The sequence below is a fragment of the Barbus barbus genome (genome assembly GCF_936440315.1).
Source record: "Barbus barbus genome assembly, chromosome: 30".
NCBI classification, from domain to species: Eukaryota; Metazoa; Chordata; class Actinopteri; order Cypriniformes; family Cyprinidae; genus Barbus; species Barbus barbus.
In genome coordinates, this window is record NC_136758.1 from 27,848,517 (window position 1) to 27,875,315 (window position 26,799).

At 38.8% G+C, this 26,799-nt stretch overlaps 2 protein-coding genes across 2 annotated transcripts; both read right to left on the reverse strand.

The window, feature by feature from the left end:
* Positions 1–249: 249 nt before the first annotated feature.
* On the reverse strand, positions 250–10,818 carry LOC306850475 (zona pellucida sperm-binding protein 3-like; the record flags this gene model as incomplete). The annotated part of the gene is made up of 8 exons (XM_079386128.1): positions 250–321; positions 8,919–8,946; positions 9,010–9,092; positions 9,173–9,290; positions 9,549–9,726; positions 9,795–9,898; positions 9,975–10,093; positions 10,327–10,818. 8 exons carry the CDS (start codon positions 10,816–10,818, stop codon positions 250–252), a joined length of 1,194 nt encoding a protein of 397 aa, XP_079242254.1.
* A 1,174-nt stretch (positions 10,819–11,992) lies between these two features.
* Positions 11,993–22,547, reverse strand: LOC306850476 (zona pellucida sperm-binding protein 3-like; the record flags this gene model as incomplete). Its single annotated transcript, XM_079386129.1, has 8 exons — positions 11,993–12,064; positions 20,662–20,689; positions 20,753–20,835; positions 20,921–21,038; positions 21,298–21,475; positions 21,544–21,647; positions 21,724–21,842; positions 22,056–22,547. 8 exons carry the CDS (start codon positions 22,545–22,547, stop codon positions 11,993–11,995), a joined length of 1,194 nt encoding a protein of 397 aa, XP_079242255.1.
* Between the last annotated feature and the right edge of the window lie 4,252 nt (positions 22,548–26,799).

Genomic DNA, 26,799 nt, shown 5'->3' on the forward strand with positions numbered 1-26,799 from the left:
TGACTGCGGCATTTGTGGGAAAAAAAGGAAAGCAAAAATATAAAGTAAGAAATCATTTTGTTACTTCTAATACAGAAATCAAATGACATTGTGCTGTTAAAATGACTGCTTGTGTATTACGTTTGTGCATCTTTGTATGATCTGAAATGTCTGCAGACTGGTGTGTGAGGTTAGGATGGAGAAGTCCACAGCAGCATCCTGGAAATGATCCAATGCCATGAATGAGATGCTCCATCACTCCACCTGACCTTACTGCCTCATCTGGACCGGATGCTGCTGTGGTCTCTTCATCCTCAGTGAACCCAGAGCCAGCGAGAGCATCTAGAGAAAGACCAAAAGAAATTGAGGATGTGATTTTATTCAAGTTTGTCCTGCTGGTTTCTGTTCATGCAACAATCAGTCAATGGAGCACGAGTTTCATAAGCTTCAAAAGCATCGTCAAATAATTTCACAAAGAATCTGAATGTTAGGCTGCATTGACTGATATTGTTTGAACAGAAACCAGCAGGACACACACACACAAGGATTGAACAGTGTGGATGTGTGAAAATAACAACTGAATTTATATGTTTGGGTGAACTAACCCTTTAAATTGTATGAAATATATGTAAGCATTTATATTATAGTAGTACCTTGAAGAAATAAACTTTAAGAAACAAGCAGCTTTATTGAGCGTTTGTGCCCAAGGCACAAAAAAGCATTTACATTTTATTTATTTTTTACATTTAATGTTTTGTAAATTGCTGCAGTACAATTATGCAGCAATTTACAATTATGCAGAGAGATGATAAACACTGGTATCTTTTACTTTTACTTCTGCAGATTGTTAACATTGTATTTCCACCAGTCCTAACAGAAGGCATGACCATTTATCTTAAACATTTAATAATTGAACATCACCAGCTATTCAAAAAATTATTTCCCGAAAAAAAATCTGTTGCCAAAGCATCACATAATGATACATTACCCACAGTGTATAAGAAAAATTGGACCAATTCTGCACATGTGGTGTATGCGTTATGAAGCTAAACACAAGTTCTTTAAAACACAATTAAAAAGCTTCAAAAATATCACTAAAACACTAGCCAAAAAGCACCAAAGTTGTGTGGCAATGCACTGGGAGTCTTTTAGCCAGTACAGATTGACTCTTGGGCCAGGGAAGATGATTGAACTCAGTGGACTTAAAGGTGGGATGGACATGGCTTCCAAACTAGGAGTGGAAATATCAGAACTTGTCTATTCTGTAAAATGGATCAAACATCATGGCACAGAGTATCGCCCTGACTTTATTATCTGTACTGAAGTAGCATGTGAGATGCCTGTGTTTTGTAAGATCAAGACTATTGCTGTGAAAGATGAAAATGTACTGTTATGTGGAACACTGATGGAAACACTCTGCTTTGATGACCATTACCATGCATTTACAGTCAGACTGCATCCAGACCAAGTTTTAAAGGTAGTGAATGTTAACGAGCTGTGTTATTTCAAACCATTTGATCTTCAAATAAAATATGGCACAACAGATTCTGCACTGCATGTAGTGCCCTATTGCCATTTTATGCAGATGTGATGTGTTTAAGCCTGACAGTGTTTTAATAAATGTTTTAAATGGTACGTTGAAGTTGTTTTCTGTTCTATTCCATGTATTCAATGTCCAAAATACAAAAAAAAAAAAAAAAAAAAAACTAAAAGTTGACTGCACTAGCAGAGAAAAGTTGTTACACCACAGAGTGAAGTATTGACTGTTACTGGAGTTATTTGATCAGTATTTTAACCTATGGCAACACCAAATGGCTTTTAAAATTGTACTCACTGAGTGGGATTTTATTCACTAATAAAAATGTAAATCTCTACAAGTGAAATATTAACACTAATTGGTGTTAATTTTCCCTTAGTGTTAAATTGTAGTAACACTATTCAGTTTTGAGCAGTGTTATTTTTTTTACTCCAAACAGAGTTAATTTTACTCTAAAAGTTGAACACTATGACGAGAGTCATTTTATCACCAATTCTGAGTGGGACCAAATACACTCGGGCCGAGTGTTAAATTTAACTCTTATAGAGTTCATTTAACACTGCAAAATTTACAGTGTACTCAGTACTCAATACCCATGAGTACTTTTAAATAGGCTACTCTTTTACTCTTACTCAAGTAGTTTTTTGGACAAGTACTTTTACTCTACTCAAACTACATTTTTTGGAAGGTAATGGTACTTTTACTTGAGTATATATTTTCAGCACTCTTTCCACCACTGCACATCACATATTTGATAACAGATTAAACATTGGGTAAGATCAGTGAACTAGACTAGATCATGATGGTTTTGACATCAGTTTCATCTTATCATAGATTATATTGGCCGTTCTTGTTTTAAAAACTGTACTTAATAAACACAGTTAACTAGAACAACCAAATAAAAACTAACTTTAAAAAGTCAAGGTTCTAGAGCCCAAATAAAGCAACCACTGATTGCCAATATCAAGTCAGCTTTATTGTCAATTCTTCCACATGTACGGCACATACATACAGAGAATTGAAATTGCATTACTCTCAGACCCTTGGTGCATACAGTTAACATTAAACACGTTCAGATACAGATAAATACAGTTTAAACATATGTACATACAACTATACAAATATACAAATGAGGATATTGTAGAAAAAAATAAGAATTAGATCGATAAGTGGCATAAGGCGCATGGCAGATAGAGTGCAAAACCAGTTAAATAAAAACAACACTGTGTAGATATATTTGTAGTGCAAAGGAGCTTATCAGTCTGAGGACATTGTAGAAAATAAAAAAAGAGAGATAGATAAAGTGCATAAGGCACATGGCAGAATAGATGGAGTGCAAACCAGTTGAATGTACAAAAACAAAACTGTGCAGATTTGTTTTGTTTTGTTATGAGTGTAGTGCAAGAAGAGCTTATCAGTCTGTTAAAGTGACAAGTTCGGATAGCTTTTTGTCAGACTATCCGAAGAGGTAATTTGCAGTCAATGTTGGATAGGTAGTGATCAGCCAATGGAATGATGGTGGTAGCTTTGAAGCATGTGGGGACAACAGCCTGATTTAGTGAGATGTTGAAGATGTCTGTGAAGACCTCAGTGAGTTCCACTGCACAGTCTCTCAGTACACGCCCAGGAATGTTGTCAGGACCCGGAGCTTTGCGTGCATTGATCCTGCTGAGGGATCTCCTCACACTGTCCGGGGACAGCGTCATCACCTGGTCACCGGGAGGAGGTGGAGTCTTCTGTGCAGTGGTGCTGTTTTGTGCCTCAAAGCGAGCAAAGAAGGCATTCAGCTCGTTCAGCAGGGGGATGGTGTTGTCACAGGTCTGTGGTGGGGGCTTGTAATCCGTAATGGTCTGTATCCCCTGCCACAGGCTCCGCGTGTCTCTGCTGTCGCTGAAACGATGGGCTATCCTCCTGGAGTACTGTCTCTAGGCCTCTTTGATGCCGCGGGATAGGTTGGCCCTAGCTGTCTTCAGGCCCTCCTCATCTCCAGCTCTAAAGGCAGCGTTCCGAGCCTTCAGCAGTCTGTAGACTTCAAATGAAAGCAACACCTAAAAGAGGTTTTGCACACATATGACAGAAATAAAGTCAAAGTGATTTGTAATAAGAAGCTGGTGATGCTGTTTGAGGATTTGTTTAATCACTCTCTTCTGAGATCTTGAGAGATTTAATGTGTTTTATTTCAGTTGATTGAATCTTTGGCTGTAAATTTTGTTTCTCTTTCCTTCGGTGATTCTACTTGTTAACAGCAGGTGTTCATCACTAAAGCTCAATCCTCATTTAATTAATCACTTCATTCTGTCATTAACTTCAGTGTTACTTCAACACTCTGTAGTGTGGACATATAAGTGCTCTTTAAAACCGAGGATTTTGCTGTAGGATTAAAGGGGTTAAATGTGTGAGATGGGAAAACAAAAAATTAACAGAAATACACCGTAAAAAAAAAAAAAAAAAAAAAAAAAAAAAAAAAATGAAACTGTAGATTACTGGCAACCACAGCTGCCGGTATTTCACCATACAAATCAAAAAAAAAAAAAAAAAAAAAACAGCAAAATACTGTAAAACCTAACAGTCAACTTCCTGTTGTGTTTTGTGGGTCACCATTGTGCTGGAGAGTAGAGTCTGTGTTTAAGTTAAGGACGGACAGAGAAACACTGATGTTATGCTTTATTTAAAGGTAGTAACTGTATAGTTACTGATGCAGTGAGAATCTCTTCATTAATTTTAATCACATGTATGTGGGCTGCTGTTATTTGCAAGAGATTTTAGTTGAAGTGATGCCTTTAATGCATAAATCAGTAGGTTTTTCTTCATGTACTTAAGCAAAATAGTTCTCAATACTCTTATGCTCATTTTACTTAAACATTACAAATATTAGTTTATCAACAAATGGCAGTTGGACAATTTAAGTGCAGTCGGTTTTTGCAAATAAAATGAGTTAACTTAAAAGTTTGTATATTAACATTTTATCAGTTAATGAAATACGGTATTTCACTGTAAATTTAAACAGTTCTGTAAATCCTAAAATGTTGCTACCGTATTTTTCATGGTAAAATTCTGGCAACCACAGCTGCCGGTATTTTACCGTAAATTTAACAGATCTTTTCTTAGAGTGTGGTTAATTGTCGTAAGGGATGTGCTGCCAAAAAAAATAAAAATCATTATGAATTATGAGTAAGTTAGCTATCATAACTTAAAATAATGACTTAAGATGTCATTAACTGAGGTCAAAAGTCTATCATAAATATCTTAAATTTTAGGGTAGTATAATATAATAACAAATAATAGTAATTTATTATGTCTATGCATAATAAATAATATAACATTCACACATAGTGCTAAACGTAAATTCAGTAAGATTGTTATCACGTCGGCGCTAATAATGTTCACCTTTGCCAGTCGGAGATCACTAAAAATAATGTTAAAGAGGTGTGTGAACTTGCAAGTACGATGTCAGACACTGTAATATGCTCTGGTCCGCTCCCTGCTTACCGGGGTGACGAGATTCATAGCAGATAATAACAAGTTTTATAGACAATTGGACGAGTTTTTGGGGCAGACGTTACCTGTTGAAAAGAGATGCTCTTCATCCCTCCTGGGGTGGTGCCGCTCTTCTCTCTAGAAATATGGCACATAGTCTTAGAGTTTGTACTTGACTAAAGCCGGGCTCACACTGTGCGATTTTTAATAATCTTTTGCGATTGCTGCTTGTCACACTGTACGAACATGATCCCCATGTCAGACTGTAGGATCTCAGTTGTCTTAATGTCAGACTGTACAACAGTCAAGACTCGACAAAAACGGACGTACTCAAGAAGACTTGTCCGGAGTTTTACGTCATCAATACGTGACCCGCATTCTCTCGCTATAATGGTAGTTAGCAAACAACAGCAACGTGTAGCGTTAGTTTTATTAATTACATGCCTTGATGTTAAAAAAAAAAACGAAAAAGACGACGTGTGTGGAGCAAGTCATGGCTGGGCAAAAGAGGACTTTATGGACTTCCAGTTCTACAGACCGAACTTGAGGTAATTTTGTTATTCGAATTTAAACATCCTGCCCCTTAATAAATAAACTTTAAGTAAACTTTACTTTGTACATATATTGTTTTTACAAATAAACGAAGTTGAAGTTTGAAGTTGTCGCGCTAATTGCGTCATCAAGTTCAGTGCTCCTATTGGTTCTTGGTTTGACGGTCGTCGTAGGAGATGTCACACTGCAGGAAAGTGTCTGAAATCTTCTGACACTGCCAGAATTTAATCGGAGGAAAAAATCTAGACAACCGATTTTAGCCTAGGATTATAGAAATCTTTTAGGATTTTCTAAATTTGTCTCAGACGAACAAATCGTGGCCAAAATCGCAGTGTGAGCCGGGCTTAACTGTGGCCCAGGACAGGAAACAGACAGACTGGCTAAACCGACCGTCTGTGTTACGAGGTATGAGTCATGGGGATCCATTTGCAAGCTTTTATTGACAAACATAGTCAGTTCACAGGCTAGGTCAACAACAGCAGACAGGGTTGGCACAGGTAAGACACAAGGGTATACCTAGGGCAAGCGTGGGTCGACGATCGGCGTACAGTATCCAAAGGGCTAGACAGAGGGGTAATCCAGTAGCGGGAGAAATAATCCAATCAAGGTGCGAACAGAGTCCAAACGGCAAGGCAAAAGGGTTAATACAGGAAACGCAGGCAGGAATCAAAACACAGGTAAACAGGCTAGGCAAGACTAGGATAGGAACTAGGAATGGCTTGGTAAAGTAGCCATCGACCGGGACTGTGATAAATGCTAAACAATACTCAGCAGTGACAGAGAGGAAGTCCAAGGCTTATAAAGTGTGTGTGATTGGGTGATAGTTCTCAGCTGTGAGTGTGATTAGTGTAATCAGCTGTGTGTGTGTCGTAAGTGCAATGGATGATTGGAAATGGAGTCTGCAATGTGCTGTGTAGTGTGAAAGTCCATGTGGTGAGTGGGTGACCTCTGGTGGTGAACAAATGAAAGTTCATGGCCAGGATTCGTGACAGTCTGCTAGCCGTCTCACGTCACAGAAGTCAGCAAATAGAGACTCCTTCACCTAGATATCACACTATAGACTGTGTAGAGTAAAAATTCAATTGATGTTCAACAAATAAAGATTACTGTTATAAAAATGAACCGCGTCCAGAAGGTAAAGGGGGAGGTGTTGTTACAATTTATAGCAATATTCTCAGTATTTCTCAGAGGGCAGGCTTTAAGTATAACTTTTTTGAAGTAACATTATCTAGACAAACAAGTGTTAATGATAAATCCCCTGTGATTCTGAACTCTATTGGGGTTAGATAACATGTCTCAGGACCTACTCATTGTCGAAATCATACTCTATATTTTAATGTTGTTACATGGAATTGATGTTAATGGTATTGACATTCTGCAGCAAAGCGATGATATATCAGATCATTATCTAGTCATGTAAACTCCATATAGCTAAAACTGTCAATTCCACTCCTTGTTACAAGTATGGTAGAACCATCACTTCTAAAGACTGCTTTGTAAGTAATCTTCCTGATTTATCTCAGTTCCTCAGCATATCCAACAGCGCAGAAAAGCTTGATGTAATGGATCATCTGTAGTGAATGGGTGGCACCAGAATGAAAGTCCAAACAGCTGATAAAAACATAATCCACAATTCACATTAGTTGTCTTGTGAAGGGAAAAGCTGTATTTGTAAAAACAAATCCATGTTTTTAAACTTTCTTTGGGTGCTTCTGGCGAAAATATCCAGAATCACACGGACTTGTAAACGGTGCTTAATCTGTGCATATTTTTTATCCGGATTTAGAGGAGACCACTTTAATGGTTTCTAAATTAAAAAGCCTTGATTTTTTTTTTGTGATGGACTGGAGTTGTGTGGATTACTTGTGGCTTGTTAAAAATACAGCCCTTCAATTATTGATCTAGAGTTTTAAATAGAAATCACTTCTTGACCGTCTTGAAACATTAAAATGATGAACAAGGATCAGAGTCAATGGTCCTAAACAAAGTGATATTAGCGAAACTGTGCTAGAAACAAAATGCCTGAGATGTAGCACAAGTGTAAAACCAACAGATTTCAAAAACTCATCCACTGGAATTCCACACATCTTAATACCAAACAATATTAAGGTTTAATTTGAATGTAGTCAATTTTTTTGGAATTATAACTGATCTGCTACTACACAAACCTTACATCAGTACAGGTTCTGTTTGGCACACTAAATATTAAGCTGACCTTATAAGATACATGCAATTTTCCTGATTAAAAATACATGAGACCTAATAACCCATTTGAAGGGGGACAACTCTCAAAAGTGGAAAACGTCAGTATTGACCCATTGAAAACTGAATGTACTTATCTATTGACTTAAAATAATGAACATTTTTTTTTTAAAGTACTATCAAATCTATTTGGGGGCTGCAAGGACAAATGAAACTACTCAAATTACCAACATGGAGCAATAAGTTCACTGCATAAGACGCATGCAAAATATCAGCAGTGCGTCAACGAAGTAGGTGTTCAAGCTAGAGGTCTGCATTCCCGTTGCTCTCAAGACAAAGTTAATTTAAAACCCTGCTGCAAATAAATTCAAAAACTGTTGACAAGATGAATAAAACTAATAGAATTGTGCAGATTACACTGTTAGAATCTCTTTCGGTAACACTTAAATGTGAGATTCTGGAAACGAAATCCAAATTTAGCAGGAACTGTCAGAAGAAAGTCATTCCAAGCGGACAGCAGGTGAACAAAGTGAATATATAGCAGGTGGGTGCAAGATACAGTCGCAGGAGCAGGATTTAAATAATCCTGTGCAGACCTCTAGTTCAAGCACAAACTCAGATTAGTGCAGGGATGACAAATTCAGTTCCTGGAGGGCCACAGCCCTGCAGAGTTTCAAGGACTTGATTATTTGGATCAGGTATTTAATTAGGGTCGTCGCTAAACTGAGATTGACAGCCCTGGATTCATGGAATTAGCTTTATAGCTTTGTGGGCAATGTATTCCACTTAAGCCATTCAAACAGGTCACAGTTGGTCAGTATTTAAAGGTTATCAGTTTCCCTACCAAGAAAAGGGAACTTTTCCTTCTGGAAAGAGAATCGTACAGTAGGACTACCAGTTTCCCCACTCAAAATTGGGTAAAAAAAAAAAAAACCAAGACATACAATAGGTTTCCACACCATTTATTGAAAACCAGCTAAAGTCTTCGGTTGCTCTTGAACCATTATAGGACTGAGTGTGGCCTTCCCTTCCCACTGAATGCCTAGAGGAAAAACGTCATAAAGTACAGCACTTGAAAATGTCAAAAGCAATCTTAAAGCAGCCATTTACCAGAGGGAGAAGCAGCAGTTCCACCATCAGGACCACATGTTGAGTCACAGCAACCACAAACCTGGTGGTTTCCATCAGCAGCGAACCATCTGCAAGGATTTAAAAAAAAATAAGACACTGCACCTTCGTGTTGATAAGCGGCATTAACATACCCATTGGCAAAGGAACAGGATTTGTGGAGAGCATCACTGGGTGCAGAAGCAAGACTGGCCTTCAGAATACACGTCATGTAGATCTGTAAGAGACACCACGGGTAAGAGATCACAAAAACAGAGAAGATGGGAAGAGAAAGCAAATTCAACACCCAGTACGTACATAAGGACCGTCTCCCTCCTGGAACATGAAGGCCTCCAGCTGGAATTGGATCTTGTCTTTCTGGGTTTGAGGCATGAAGCGTGAGCTGGAAGCAGTAGCCTTGGCATCCACAAGGCACCTGATAAAAAGTGGTCACAGAACTCAATGTTGACTCTAGCATCAAGTCACTATTCCTTAACCGGGACAAAAGTTAAGGAGCAGCTCAAGAACTCCAAACCATCAAGTGCCATGACCCAATGATTCTTAGGTGATAGCAAAAAGCACTTAGAATGAGGAACTCAAACCTCGAGTCACTGATTGAAGTTGACTTGCCCTAGTTCTCGTTGACAAAGCGGTTACAGGTAGAACAACAACAAGACTATAGCATCAACCTTACCCATGATTCTCAATGAAGGAATATCTCGGAAGAGCAGTCACATCAGGTACTTGAGTGGCCACACAGTGGTCCACAAACACACGCAGTGGGACATGGTTGTACACCTTCACAGACGCCTCAATATTAATAGTGTCACCCAGGAAATAAGTGTATGAGGGCCTCTCATAGGACCAGTCATCTGAAAGTAGGAAGAACAGTTTAGGCACAGCCTCATTCATAAGGCAGGTCTAAAGAAACTGCACCAACCCATCATGAGCTTCAGGGAGAACATCAAGACTTCCTCGCCAACCTCCGTTGAAGCATAAGGGACCCAAGTTGGCCTCAAGGCATTACTGCTTGCACTATGAAACCTGCGGTTCAAGGTGGTACCAAATAAGTGGTCTTCCAGTTGAATCACAACAAGAAACTAAGCTGAAAGTCACTTACCTTTGATAGTGGCATTGAGCGCCAACAACTGCACCATCGGCACGAGTTATCGGAGTGCCAGAGAGCGCCTCAGGTGTGTAGGTAAGAGTAAAGGTGTAGACAAGTTCATCCTCTGTCATCTGTAACAGATTTAAGTTGTTAACCAAGAGGTCCTACTTGACACTTAGAACTTCTAAAAGATTTTAACAGCCAGGCAATAGAACCCCTTTCGGTTCAAGGAACCGGTCAGTGATCAATTCTTAAGAACAGTTTTCCACTATGAAGAGCGGAACTGTCAGGTAACTATTGAAACCAATAAAGAACCTTTATTTTTAGTAGGGTACAACTAGTCCAGCAATATTTGAGTTCCTACCATCAACACACTGTTACAGTCCTGTAGTTCATTCTCAAAGAACAGCACCCTGGAGCCAGGGACCCAACCAACAACAGGACATCCTCCCAAAGACAGACCAGATGGCTGGATCAGCTGACCATTGCTAAACAAGTCCTGCTGTACCTCAACATGAATCCGGTTTTCACCGCATTGAATAGCTACACTACTGGGAGTCACAGGTTGCCTCAACTGGAAGTCCACCGCCACCTCTCTCTGCACCTCTGGAACAATGGGAAACCTCCAGTCCAGAGGCTTGACTGGACCCTGCAACACCTGCTTCTCCTGAAGACCAAGAGGCTCTTGTGCAAATCCTCTGTAGTCAAGAGCCTGAAACTGAGAAGCCTTTTGCAAAGTATCTGATTGTGGCTTCACGCTTATTGGACTTTGATTGTATCGCAAACTTCCCCATACATTCTTCAGGTCAAATGCCACAATCACAGCCAACACTAACACACCTTGCAAAAAGCCCATCCTGACAAGTATTGACACAATACCCACCAGTGCTTGTCTTTGCCATTAAGTACAGCTTTGAATTAAGGTGGCTCCTCCCTTTTAATCTTAATTGATTGCCTTTGATTCTCCTCTGGGCCTGTAGAGTTTATGCATTAGCAAATGAGAGCGTTCTAAAGAGTCACTAGCCAATAGAAAGCTTGATTTGGTTCTGAGGATTTCATCTCCACTCATTCACAATTTTACAATTCAATTTTGACAGTTTGTTTTTGATTGGCAAAGGCTGCGTCCGAAACCGCCTACTTCTCTACTATATGGTAGGGGAAAAGCAGTAGGCGAGTGAATAAGTATGTCCGAAACCTCAGTATTCATAGAAGAGTAGTTCCTGGATGTCCTACTGCTTCTGCCCAGATTCTTGAGTGTTCATCCGATGGACACTTTTCAATCCCAGAAGCCCCACGTGAGAGGATACATGTGTTAAAATCACATTTCTTGAGCTCCAGTAAACACACGCATGTCTCCAAAGAGCATTTACATAAACCTTATACATCTTAAAGATGATTAAATGTCTGTTTAATATGAGACAGTAAAGTATTCTAAAAGAACATAAAGGAACATTTGTGTTGGATAAAAAGCCAGTGAACACATCAGCAGCTACCCCAAGGTGCAAATGTAGTGTATTGAGTAGATGAATCACAGAGGTGACTGAATCTTGTCTGGATGTTAGGGACAGATGAGACGTGAGTTTATCCAGTGAAGAGTGACTGATGGAGGAATGCTGCCATCAAAGGCTCTCAGTGAGTATATTACTGAAATTAACAAAAATTATTTTAAATCTTAAGTTGTCATTTATTTTAATTATTGTAATTTCAAACGTAGCTGTAACAGTGCTTTTCTGATTCTTGATTTCTGTACATTTTAAGCAGAGTTTTTGTGGTGGAGCAGGTGACCGCGGCATTTGTGGGAAAAAAAGGAAAGCAAAAATATAAAGTAAGAAATAATTTTGTTACTTCTAATACAGAAATCAAATGACATTGTGCTGTTAAAATGACTGCTTGTGTATTACGTTTGTGCATCTTTGTATGATCTGAAATGTCTGCAGACTGGTGTGTGAGGTTAGGATGGAGAAGTCCACAGCAGCATCCTGGAAATGATCCAATGCCATGAATGAGATGCTCCATCACTCCACCTGACCTTACTGCCTCATCTGGACCGGATGCTGCTGTGGTCTCTTCATCCTCAGTGAACCCAGAGCCAGCGAGAGCATCTAGAGAAAGACCAAAAGAAATTGAGGATGTGATTTTATTCAAGTTTGTCCTGCTGGTTTCTGTTCATGCAACAATCAGTCAATGGAGCACGAGTTTCATAAGCTTCAAAAGCATCGTCAAATAATTTCACAAAGAATCTGAATGTTAGGCTGCATTGACTGATATTGTTTGAACAGAAACCAGCAGGACACACACACACAAGGATTGAACAGTGTGGATGTGTGAAAATAACAACTGAATTTATATGTTTGGGTGAACTAACCCTTTAAATTGTATGAAATATATGTAAGCATTTATATTATAGTAGTACCTTGAAGAAATAAACTTTAAGAAACAAGCAGCTTTATTGAGCGTTTGTGCCCAAGGCACAAAAAAGCATTTACATTTTATTTATTTTTTACATTTAATGTTTTGTAAATTGCTGCAGTACAATTATGCAGCAATTTACAATTATGCAGAGAGATGATAAACACTGGTATCTTTTACTTTTACTTCTGCAGATTGTTAACATTGTATTTCCACCAGTCCTAACAGAAGGCATGACCATTTATCTTAAACATTTAATAATTGAACATCACCAGCTATTCAAAAAATTATTTCCCGAAAAAAAATCTGTTGCCAAAGCATCACATAATGATACATTACCCACAGTGTATAAGAAAAATTGGACCAATTCTGCACATGTGGTGTATGCGTTATGAAGCTAAACACAAGTTCTTTAAAACACAATTAAAAAGCTTCAAAAATATCACTAAAACACTAGCCAAAAAGCACCAAAGTTGTGTGGCAATGCACTGGGAGTCTTTTAGCCAGTACAGATTGACTCTTGGGCCAGGGAAGATGATTGAACTCAGTGGACTTAAAGGTGGGATGGACATGGCTTCCAAACTAGGAGTGGAAATATCAGAACTTGTCTATTCTGTAAAATGGATCAAACATCATGGCACAGAGTATCGCCCTGACTTTATTATCTGTACTGAAGTAGCATGTGAGATGCCTGTGTTTTGTAAGATCAAGACTATTGCTGTGAAAGATGAAAATGTACTGTTATGTGGAACACTGATGGAAACACTCTGCTTTGATGACCATTACCATGCATTTACAGTCAGACTGCATCCAGACCAAGTTTTAAAGGTAGTGAATGTTAACGAGCTGTGTTATTTCAAACCATTTGATCTTCAAATAAAATATGGCACAACAGATTCTGCACTGCATGTAGTGCCCTATTGCCATTTTATGCAGATGTGATGTGTTTAAGCCTGACAGTGTTTTAATAAATGTTTTAAATGGTACGTTGAAGTTGTTTTCTGTTCTATTCCATGTATTCAATGTCCAAAATACAAAAAAAAAAAAAAAAAAAAAACTAAAAGTTGACTGCACTAGCAGAGAAAAGTTGTTACACCACAGAGTGAAGTATTGACTGTTACTGGAGTTATTTGATCAGTATTTTAACCTATGGCAACACCAAATGGCTTTTAAAATTGTACTCACTGAGTGGGATTTTATTCACTAATAAAAATGTAAATCTCTACAAGTGAAATATTAACACTAATTGGTGTTAATTTTCCCTTAGTGTTAAATTGTAGTAACACTATTCAGTTTTGAGCAGTGTTATTTTTTTTACTCCAAACAGAGTTAATTTTACTCTAAAAGTTGAACACTATGACGAGAGTCATTTTATCACCAATTCTGAGTGGGACCAAATACACTCGGGCCGAGTGTTAAATTTAACTCTTATAGAGTTCATTTAACACTGCAAAATTTACAGTGTACTCAGTACTCAATACCCATGAGTACTTTTAAATAGGCTACTCTTTTACTCTTACTCAAGTAGTTTTTTGGACAAGTACTTTTACTCTACTCAAACTACATTTTTTGGAAGGTAATGGTACTTTTACTTGAGTATATATTTTCAGCACTCTTTCCACCACTGCACATCACATATTTGATAACAGATTAAACATTGGGTAAGATCAGTGAACTAGACTAGATCATGATGGTTTTGACATCAGTTTCATCTTATCATAGATTATATTGGCCGTTCTTGTTTTAAAAACTGTACTTAATAAACACAGTTAACTAGAACAACCAAATAAAAACTAACTTTAAAAAGTCAAGGTTCTAGAGCCCAAATAAAGCAACCACTGATTGCCAATATCAAGTCAGCTTTATTGTCAATTCTTCCACATGTACGGCACATACATACAGAGAATTGAAATTGCATTACTCTCAGACCCTTGGTGCATACAGTTAACATTAAACACGTTCAGATACAGATAAATACAGTTTAAACATATGTACATACAACTATACAAATATACAAATGAGGATATTGTAGAAAAAAATAAGAATTAGATCGATAAGTGGCATAAGGCGCATGGCAGATAGAGTGCAAAACCAGTTAAATAAAAACAACACTGTGTAGATATATTTGTAGTGCAAAGGAGCTTATCAGTCTGAGGACATTGTAGAAAATAAAAAAAGAGAGATAGATAAAGTGCATAAGGCACATGGCAGAATAGATGGAGTGCAAACCAGTTGAATGTACAAAAACAAAACTGTGCAGATTTGTTTTGTTTTGTTATGAGTGTAGTGCAAGAAGAGCTTATCAGTCTGTTAAAGTGACAAGTTCGGATAGCTTTTTGTCAGACTATCCGAAGAGGTAATTTGCAGTCAATGTTGGATAGGTAGTGATCAGCCAATGGAATGATGGTGGTAGCTTTGAAGCATGTGGGGACAACAGCCTGATTTAGTGAGATGTTGAAGATGTCTGTGAAGACCTCAGTGAGTTCCACTGCACAGTCTCTCAGTACACGCCCAGGAATGTTGTCAGGACCCGGAGCTTTGCGTGCATTGATCCTGCTGAGGGATCTCCTCACACTGTCCGGGGACAGCGTCATCACCTGGTCACCGGGAGGAGGTGGAGTCTTCTGTGCAGTGGTGCTGTTTTGTGCCTCAAAGCGAGCAAAGAAGGCATTCAGCTCGTTCAGCAGGGGGATGGTGTTGTCACAGGTCTGTGGTGGGGGCTTGTAATCCGTAATGGTCTGTATCCCCTGCCACAGGCTCCGCGTGTCTCTGCTGTCGCTGAAACGATGGGCTATCCTCCTGGAGTACTGTCTCTAGGCCTCTTTGATGCCGCGGGATAGGTTGGCCCTAGCTGTCTTCAGGCCCTCCTCATCTCCAGCTCTAAAGGCAGCGTTCCGAGCCTTCAGCAGTCTGTAGACTTCAAATGAAAGCAACACCTAAAAGAGGTTTTGCACACATATGACAGAAATAAAGTCAAAGTGATTTGTAATAAGAAGCTGGTGATGCTGTTTGAGGATTTGTTTAATCACTCTCTTCTGAGATCTTGAGAGATTTAATGTGTTTTATTTCAGTTGATTGAATCTTTGGCTGTAAATTTTGTTTCTCTTTCCTTCGGTGATTCTACTTGTTAACAGCAGGTGTTCATCACTAAAGCTCAATCCTCATTTAATTAATCACTTCATTCTGTCATTAACTTCAGTGTTACTTCAACACTCTGTAGTGTGGACATATAAGTGCTCTTTAAAACCGAGGATTTTGCTGTAGGATTAAAGGGGTTAAATGTGTGAGATGGGAAAACAAAAAATTAACAGAAATACACCGTAAAAAAAAAAAAAAAAAAAAAAAAAAAAAAAAAATGAAACTGTAGATTACTGGCAACCACAGCTGCCGGTATTTCACCATACAAATCAAAAAAAAAAAAAAAAAAAAAACAGCAAAATACTGTAAAACCTAACAGTCAACTTCCTGTTGTGTTTTGTGGGTCACCATTGTGCTGGAGAGTAGAGTCTGTGTTTAAGTTAAGGACGGACAGAGAAACACTGATGTTATGCTTTATTTAAAGGTAGTAACTGTATAGTTACTGATGCAGTGAGAATCTCTTCATTAATTTTAATCACATGTATGTGGGCTGCTGTTATTTGCAAGAGATTTTAGTTGAAGTGATGCCTTTAATGCATAAATCAGTAGGTTTTTCTTCATGTACTTAAGCAAAATAGTTCTCAATACTCTTATGCTCATTTTACTTAAACATTACAAATATTAGTTTATCAACAAATGGCAGTTGGACAATTTAAGTGCAGTCGGTTTTTGCAAATAAAATGAGTTAACTTAAAAGTTTGTATATTAACATTTTATCAGTTAATGAAATACGGTATTTCACTGTAAATTTAAACAGTTCTGTAAATCCTAAAATGTTGCTACCGTATTTTTCATGGTAAAATTCTGGCAACCACAGCTGCCGGTATTTTACCGTAAATTTAACAGATCTTTTCTTAGAGTGTGGTTAATTGTCGTAAGGGATGTGCTGCCAAAAAAAATAAAAATCATTATGAATTATGAGTAAGTTAGCTATCATAACTTAAAATAATGACTTAAGATGTCATTAACTGAGGTCAAAAGTCTATCATAAATATCTTAAATTTTAGGGTAGTATAATATAATAACAAATAATAGTAATTTATTATGTCTATGCATAATAAATAATATAACATTCACACATAGTGCTAAACGTAAATTCAGTAAGATTGTTATCACGTCGGCGCTAATAATGTTCACCTTTGCCAGTCGGAGATCACTAAAAATAATGTTAAAGAGGTGTGTGAACTTGCAAGTACGATGTCAGACACTGTAATATGCTCTGGTCCGCTCCCTGCTTACCGGGGTGACGAGATTCATAGCAGATAATAACAAGTTTTATAGACAATTGGACGAGTTTTTGGGGCAGACGTTACCTGTTGAAAAGAGATGCTCTTCATCCCTCCTGGGGTGGTGCCGCTCTTCTCTCTAGAAATATGGCACATAGTCTTAGAGTTTGTACTTGACTAAAGCCGGGCTCACACTGTGCGATTTTTAATAATCTTTTGCGATTGCTGCTTGTCACACTGTACGAACATGATCCCCATGTCAGACTGTAGGATCTCAGTTGTCTTAATGTCAGACTGTACAACAGTCAAGACTCGACAAAAACGGACGTACTCAAGAAGACTTGTCCGGAGTTTTACGTCATCAATACGTGACCCGCATTCTCTCGCTATAATGGTAGTTAGCAAACAACAGCAACGTGTAGCGTTAGTTTTATTAATTACATGCCTTGATGTTAAAAAAAAAAACGAAAAAGACGACGTGTGTGGAGCAAGTCATGGCTGGGCAAAAGAGGACTTTATGGACTTCCAGTTCTACAGACCGAACTTGAGGTAATTTTGTTATTCGAATTTAAACATCCTGCCCCTTAATAAATAAACTTTAAGTAAACTTTACTTTGTACATATATTGTTTTTACAAATAAACGAAGTTGAAGTTTGAAGTTGTCGCGCTAATTGCGTCATCAAGTTCAGTGCTCCTATTGGTTCTTGGTTTGACGGTCGTCGTAGGAGATGTCACACTGCAGGAAAGTGTCTGAAATCTTCTGACACTGCCAGAATTTAATCGGAGGAAAAAATCTAGACAACCGATTTTAGCCTAGGATTATAGAAATCTTTTAGGATTTTCTAAATTTGTCTCAGACGAACAAATCGTGGCCAAAATCGCAGTGTGAGCCGGGCTTAACTGTGGCCCAGGACAGGAAACAGACAGACTGGCTAAACCGACCGTCTGTGTTACGAGGTATGAGTCATGGGGATCCATTTGCAAGCTTTTATTGACAAACATAGTCAGTTCACAGGCTAGGTCAACAACAGCAGACAGGGTTGGCACAGGTAAGACACAAGGGTATACCTAGGGCAAGCGTGGGTCGACGATCGGCGTACAGTATCCAAAGGGCTAGACAGAGGGGTAATCCAGTAGCGGGAGAAATAATCCAATCAAGGTGCGAACAGAGTCCAAACGGCAAGGCAAAAGGGTTAATACAGGAAACGCAGGCAGGAATCAAAACACAGGTAAACAGGCTAGGCAAGACTAGGATAGGAACTAGGAATGGCTTGGTAAAGTAGCCATCGACCGGGACTGTGATAAATGCTAAACAATACTCAGCAGTGACAGAGAGGAAGTCCAAGGCTTATAAAGTGTGTGTGATTGGGTGATAGTTCTCAGCTGTGAGTGTGATTAGTGTAATCAGCTGTGTGTGTGTCGTAAGTGCAATGGATGATTGGAAATGGAGTCTGCAATGTGCTGTGTAGTGTGAAAGTCCATGTGGTGAGTGGGTGACCTCTGGTGGTGAACAAATGAAAGTTCATGGCCAGGATTCGTGACAGTCTGCTAGCCGTCTCACGTCACAGAAGTCAGCAAATAGAGACTCCTTCACCTAGATATCACACTATAGACTGTGTAGAGTAAAAATTCAATTGATGTTCAACAAATAAAGATTACTGTTATAAAAATGAACCGCGTCCAGAAGGTAAAGGGGGAGGTGTTGTTACAATTTATAGCAATATTCTCAGTATTTCTCAGAGGGCAGGCTTTAAGTATAACTTTTTTGAAGTAACATTATCTAGACAAACAAGTGTTAATGATAAATCCCCTGTGATTCTGAACTCTATTGGGGTTAGATAACATGTCTCAGGACCTACTCATTGTCGAAATCATACTCTATATTTTAATGTTGTTACATGGAATTGATGTTAATGGTATTGACATTCTGCAGCAAAGCGATGATATATCAGATCATTATCTAGTCATGTAAACTCCATATAGCTAAAACTGTCAATTCCACTCCTTGTTACAAGTATGGTAGAACCATCACTTCTAAAGACTGCTTTGTAAGTAATCTTCCTGATTTATCTCAGTTCCTCAGCATATCCAACAGCGCAGAAAAGCTTGATGTAATGGATCATCTGTAGTGAATGGGTGGCACCAGAATGAAAGTCCAAACAGCTGATAAAAACATAATCCACAATTCACATTAGTTGTCTTGTGAAGGGAAAAGCTGTATTTGTAAAAACAAATCCATGTTTTTAAACTTTCTTTGGGTGCTTCTGGCGAAAATATCCAGAATCACACGGACTTGTAAACGGTGCTTAATCTGTGCATATTTTTTATCCGGATTTAGAGGAGACCACTTTAATGGTTTCTAAATTAAAAAGCCTTGATTTTTTTTTTGTGATGGACTGGAGTTGTGTGGATTACTTGTGGCTTGTTAAAAATACAGCCCTTCAATTATTGATCTAGAGTTTTAAATAGAAATCACTTCTTGACCGTCTTGAAACATTAAAATGATGAACAAGGATCAGAGTCAATGGTCCTAAACAAAGTGATATTAGCGAAACTGTGCTAGAAACAAAATGCCTGAGATGTAGCACAAGTGTAAAACCAACAGATTTCAAAAACTCATCCACTGGAATTCCACACATCTTAATACCAAACAATATTAAGGTTTAATTTGAATGTAGTCAATTTTTTTGGAATTATAACTGATCTGCTACTACACAAACCTTACATCAGTACAGGTTCTGTTTGGCACACTAAATATTAAGCTGACCTTATAAGATACATGCAATTTTCCTGATTAAAAATACATGAGACCTAATAACCCATTTGAAGGGGGACAACTCTCAAAAGTGGAAAACGTCAGTATTGACCCATTGAAAACTGAATGTACTTATCTATTGACTTAAAATAATGAACATTTTTTTTTTAAAGTACTATCAAATCTATTTGGGGGCTGCAAGGACAAATGAAACTACTCAAATTACCAACATGGAGCAATAAGTTCACTGCATAAGACGCATGCAAAATATCAGCAGTGCGTCAACGAAGTAGGTGTTCAAGCTAGAGGTCTGCATTCCCGTTGCTCTCAAGACAAAGTTAATTTAAAACCCTGCTGCAAATAAATTCAAAAACTGTTGACAAGATGAATAAAACTAATAGAATTGTGCAGATTACACTGTTAGAATCTCTTTCGGTAACACTTAAATGTGAGATTCTGGAAACGAAATCCAAATTTAGCAGGAACTGTCAGAAGAAAGTCATTCCAAGCGGACAGCAGGTGAACAAAGTGAATATATAGCAGGTGGGTGCAAGATACAGTCGCAGGAGCAGGATTTAAATAATCCTGTGCAGACCTCTAGTTCAAGCACAAACTCAGATTAGTGCAGGGATGACAAATTCAGTTCCTGGAGGGCCACAGCCCTGCAGAGTTTCAAGGACTTGATTATTTGGATCAGGTATTTAATTAGGGTCGTCGCTAAACTGAGATTGACAGCCCTGGATTCATGGAATTAGCTTTATAGCTTTGTGGGCAATGTATTCCACTTAAGCCATTCAAACAGGTCACAGTTGGTCAGTATTTAAAGGTTATCAGTTTCCCTACCAAGAAAAGGGAACTTTTCCTTCTGGAAAGAGAATCGTACAGTAGGACTACCAGTTTCCCCACTCAAAATTGGGTAAAAAAAAAAAAAACCAAGACATACAATAGGTTTCCACACCATTTATTGAAAACCAGCTAAAGTCTTCGGTTGCTCTTGAACCATTATAGGACTGAGTGTGGCCTTCCCTTCCCACTGAATGCCTAGAGGAAAAACGTCATAAAGTACAGCACTTGAAAATGTCAAAAGCAATCTTAAAGCAGCCATTTACCAGAGGGAGAAGCAGCAGTTCCACCATCAGGACCACATGTTGAGTCACAGCAACCACAAACCTGGTGGTTTCCATCAGCAGCGAACCATCTGCAAGGATTTAAAAAAAAATAAGACACTGCACCTTCGTGTTGATAAGCGGCATTAACATACCCATTGGCAAAGGAACAGGATTTGTGGAGAGCATCACTGGGTGCAGAAGCAAGACTGGCCTTCAGAATACACGTCATGTAGATCTGTAAGAGACACCACGGGTAAGAGATCACAAAAACAGAGAAGATGGGAAGAGAAAAGCAAATTCATTCAACACTCAGTACGTACATAAGGACTGTCTCCCTCCTGGAACATGAAGGCCTCCAGCTGGAATTGGATCTTGTCTTTCTGGGTTTGAGGCATGAAGCGTGAGCTGGAAGCAGTAGCCTTGGCATCCACAAGGCACCTGATAAAAAGTGGTCACAGAACTCAATGTTGACTCTAGCATCAAGTCACGATTCCTTAACCGGGACAAAAGTTAAGGAGCAGCTCAAGAACTCCAAACCATCAAGTGCCATGACCCAATGATTCTTAGGTGATAGCAAAGAGCACTTAGAATGAGGAACTCAAACCTCGAGTCACTGATTGAAGTTGACTTGCCCTAGTTCTCGTTGACAAAGCGGTTACAGGGAGAAAAAACAACAAGACTATAGCATCAACCTTACCCATGATTCTCAATGAAGGAATATCTCGGAAGAGCAGTCACATCAGGTACTTGAGTGGCCACACAGTGGTCCACAAACACACGCAGTGGGACATGGTTGTACACCTTCACAGACGCCTCAATATTAATAGTGTCACCCAGGAAATAAGTGTATGAGGGCCTCTCATAGGACCAGTCATCTGCAAGTAGGAAGAACAGTTTAGGCACAGCCTCATTCAGAAGGCAGGTCTAAAGAAACTGCACCAACCCATCATGAGCTTCAGGGAGAACAACAAGACTTCCTCGCCAACCTCCGTTGAAGCATAAGGGACCCAAGTTGGCCTCAAGGCATTACTGCTTGCACTATGAAACCTGCGGTTCAAGGTGGTACCAAATAAGTGGTCTTCCAGTTGAATCACAACAAGAAACTAAGCTGAAAGTCACTTACCTTTGATAGTGGCATTGAGCGCCAACAACTGCACCATCGGCACGAGTTATCGGAGTGCCAGAGAGCGCCTCAGGTGTGTAGGTAAGAGTAAAGGTGTAGACAAGTTCATCCTCTGTCATCTGTAACAGATTTAAGTTGTTAACCAAGAGGTCCTACTTGACAATTAGAACCAGAAAACAGAACCCCTTTCGGTTCAAGGAACCGGTCAGTGATCAATTCTTAAGAACAGTTTTCCACTATGAAGAGCGGAACTGTCAGGTAACCATTGAAACCAATAAATAACCTTTATTTTTAGTAGGGTACAACTAGTCAAGCAATATTTAAGTTCCTACCATCAACACACTGTTACAGTCCTGTAGTTCATTCTCAAAGAACAGCACCCTGGAGCCAGGGACCCAACCAACAACAGGACATCCTCCCAAAGACAGACCAGATGGCTGGATCAGCTGACCATTGCTAAACAAGTCCTGCTGTACCTCAACATGAATCCGGTTTTCACCGCATTGAATAGCTACACTACTGGGAGTCACAGGTTGCCTCAACTGGAAGTCCACCGCCACCTCTCTCTGCACCTCTGGAACAATGGGAAACCTCCAGTCCAGAGGCTTGACTGGACCCTGCAACACCTGCTTCTCCTGAAGACCAAGAGGCTCTTGTGCAAATCCTCTGGAGTCAAGAGCCTGAAACTGAGAAGCCTTTTGCAAAGTATCTGATTGTGGCTTCACGCTTATTGGACTTTGATTGTATCGCAAACTTCCCCATACATTCTTCAGGTCAAATGCCACAATCACAGCCAACACTAACACACCTTGCAAAAAGCCCATCCTGACAAGTATTGACACAATACCCACCAGTGCTTGTCTTTGCCATTAAGTACAGCTTTGAATTAAGGTGGCTCCTCCCTTTTCATCTTAATTGATTGCCTTTGATTCTCCTCTGGGCCTGTAGAGTTTATGCATTAGCAAATGAGAGCGTTCTAAAGAGTCACTAGCCAATAGAAAGCTTGATTTGGTTCTGAGGAAAAGCAGTAGGCGAGTGAAAAAGTATGTCCGAAACCTCAGTATTCATAGAAGAGTAGTTCCTGGATGTCCTACTGCTTCTGCCCAGATTCTTGAGTGTTCATCCGATGGACACTTTTCAATCCCAGAAGCCCCACGTGAGAGGATACATGTGTTAAAATCACATTTCTTGAGCTCCAGTAAACACACGCACGTCTCCAAAGACGTGCATTTACATAAACCTTATACATCTTAAAGATGATTAAATGTCTGTTTAATATGAGACAGTAAAATATTCTAAAAGAATTACAGATGAGCACATCACAACATGAACAGACATCTGAGTGAGTGATGTATGTGTGCTATTATAGTAGAATTCACTGTTGTGAAGTGAAGTGACATTCAGCCAAGTATGGTGACCCATACTCGGAATTCGTGCTCTGCATTTAACCCATCCAACGTGCACACACACAGCAGTGAACACACACACACCGTGAACACACACCCGGAGCAGTGGGCAGCCATTTTATGCTGCGGCGCCCGGGGAGCAGTTGGGGGTTCTGTGCCTTGCTCAAGGGCACCTCAGTCGTGGTATTGAGGGTGGAGGGAGCGCTGGACATTCACTCCCCCCACCTACAATTCCTGCCGGCCGGAGACTCGAACCCGCAACCTTTGGATCACGAGTCCAACTCTCTAACCATTAGGCCACGACTTCCCACCTGTTCCTGTTGTCAACATAAACAAATTTACATGGAGTAACTAAACAGAAGTTATCTATTTCATGTGTCCATTAGTATTGTCGATAAATTAAGGAACATTTGTGTTGGATAAAAAGCCAGTGAACACATCAGCAGCTACCCCAAGGTGCAAATGTAGTGTATTGAGTAGATGAATCACAGAGGTGACTGAATCTTGTCTGGATGTTAGGGACAGATGAGACGTGTGTTTATCCAGTGAAGAGTAGGGCTGGGTATCGAGTTCGATACTTTTTAGGCACCGACCGAATTGCCTCGATACCACCGAGTATCGAAAAACGTCTTGTCGTTCGGTACCAAATTTCGATACCTAAGGAGTTAATCTCATCACCGTCAGTGAGCCAATAATTCTGCAGCACTAGGTGTGTTTGACTAGAAGCGGCGCGGCGCAGATTGACATCCGCGAGAGCGTTTCGAAAGCGCACGGAGCAGTCTGCTCTCTATATCGCGCAGTTTGTTTACTACACACAGACTGAAGCTCGCGGTGATTTCAGCGTCTGCCGCCTAACTAAATTAGGACATAAACACATGAACAACATCTCCAGAACTGCTCTGAGAGTCAATTAATGAGCATTTTACCGTTTGATTCGAGTAAAACTAATGTCATATCATATATACACACAGAACTGTAAAGGTATTCCAGGCAACCCGTCAAAATAAAAGTTTGGTTTAACTTGGAAAACACTGAGGCAGAAATATATTAATATTGTTCAGAGGACAGTACATACTGCTACTACTAGGCTACTATTAAAATTATTAAAAATGTATTATAATTTTTTTTAGAAATTATCACACGACAGTTATTCCATTTTTTTATTTTAATAGAAAACCCCCTTTGTTTGCCAAAATAAATAAACTTTGATTTTCAATAATTTATAGAAATTAAATTAATGTTTTATGTCTTCATTTGAAAACCAGATACAGAACACAGAATTTCTGAGGAAAAATAAAACCTTTCATTAGGCTATTTTAAGAATAAATTTAAATAAACTAAGTTGTTTTTATGCATTCAAATAATTAGACATACTACACCAGAATTTAATAACAATAAAACATATGGTGAAAGAAAATAAAACACCCACTTATGAAAGTGGATGAAGATTTAAATTTCTTGAAGTCTAACAACCTAAGTGATGATGCGTTTTAAAATGAACATGCACTAATGTAAACGTAGCCTAACAGATGTGTAAACTGAAAACAATTTGAACTTTATTAAAATTATTTATTTATTGTGTTGGATATATTTTGTTCCTTTCTGCAGTGGTTCAAGAGATGAGGCTTTGAGTCTGTATAAATATCAACATTAAAAAAATATTTTTTTGAGATAATTTAATCTTATTAAAACTGATTTCATAAAACTGGTATCGAAAAAAGTATCGTTCAGGAACCGGTATCGAACTCAAGGTATCGGTATCGAAAATTTTTGAACGATACCCAGCCCTAGTAAAGAGTGACTGATGAGGAATGCTGCCATCAAAGGCTCTCAGTGAGTATATTACTGAAATGAACTAAAATGATTTTAAATCTTAAGTTGTCCTTTATTTTAATTATTGTAATTTCAAACGTAGCTGTAACAGTGCTTTTCTGATTCTTGATTTCTGTACATTTTAAGCAGAGCTTTTGTGGTGGAGCAGGTGACCGCGGCATTTGTGGGAAAAAAAGGAAAACAAAAATATAAAGTAAGAAATCATTTTGTTACTTCTAATACAGAAATCAAATGACATTGTGCTGTTAAAATGATTGCTTGTGTATTATGTTTGTGCATCTTTGTATGATCTGAAATGTCTGCAGACTGGTGTGTGAGGTGAGGATGGAGAAGTCCACAGCAGCATCCTGGAAATGGTCTAAACGCTCCATCACTCCACCTGACCTTACTGCCTCATCTGGACCGGATGCTGCTGTGGTCTCTTCATCCTCAGTGAACCCAGAGCCAGCGAGAGCATCTAGAGAAAGACCAAAAGAAATTGAGGATGTGATTTTATTCAAGTTTGTCCTGCTGGTTTCTGTTCATGCAACATCAGTCAATGGAGCACGAGTTTCATAAGCTTCAAAAGCGTCGTCAAATAATTTCACAAAGAATCTGAAAGTTAGGCTGCATTGACTGATATTGTTTGAACAGAAACCAGCAGGACACACACACACAAGGATTGAACAGTGTGGCTGTGGGAAAATAACAACTGAATTTATATGTTTGGGTGAACTAACCCTTTAAATTGTATGAAATATATATAAGCATTTATATTATAGTAGTACCTTGAAGAAATAAACTTTAAGAAACAAGCAGCTTTATTGAGCGTTTGTGCCCAAGGCACAAAAAAGCATTTACATTTTATTTATTTTTTACATTTAATGTTTTGTAAATTGCTGCAGTACAATTATGCAGCAATTTACAATTATGCAGAGAGATGATAAACACTGGTATCTTTTACTTTTACTTCTGCAGATTGTTAACATTGTATTTTCGCCAGTCCTAACAGAAGGCATGACCATTTATCTTATTTTTTTTATTATTTCCCGAAAAAAAAATCTGTTGCCAAAGCATCACATAATGATACATTACCCACAGTGTATAAGACAAATTGGACCAATTCTGCACATGTGGTGTATGCGTTATGAAGCTAAACACAAGTTCTTTAAAACACAATTAAAAAGCTTCAAAAATATCACTAAAACACTAGCCAAAAAGCACCAAAGTTGTGTGGCAATGCACTGGGAGTCTTTTAGCCAGTACAGATTGACTCTTGGGCCAGGGAAGATGATTGAACTCAGTGGACCTAAAGGTGGGATGGACATGGCTTCCAAACTAGGAGTGGAAATATCAGAACTTGTCTATTCTGTAAAATGGATCAAACATCATGGCACAGAGTATCGCCCTGACTTTATTATCTGACTGAAGTAGCATGTGAGATGCCTGTGTTTTGTAAGATCAAGACTATTGCTGTGAAAGATGAAAATGTACTGTTATGTGGAACACTGATGGAAACACTCTGCTTTGATGACCATTATCATGCATTTACAGTCAGACTGCATCCAGACCAAGTTTTAAAGGTAGTGAATGTTAACGAGCTGTGTTATTTCAAACCATTTGATCTTCAAATAAAACATGGCACAACAGATTCTGCACTGCATGTAGTGCCCTATTGCCATTTTATGCAGATGTGATGTTTTTTTCAGATGTGATGTGTTTAAGCCTGACAGTGTTTTAATGTTTTAAATGGTACGTTGAAGTTGTTTTCTGTTCTATTCCATGTATTCAATGTCCAAAATACAAAAAAAAAAAAAAAAACTAAAAGTTGACCACTATAGCAGAGAAAAGTTGTTAC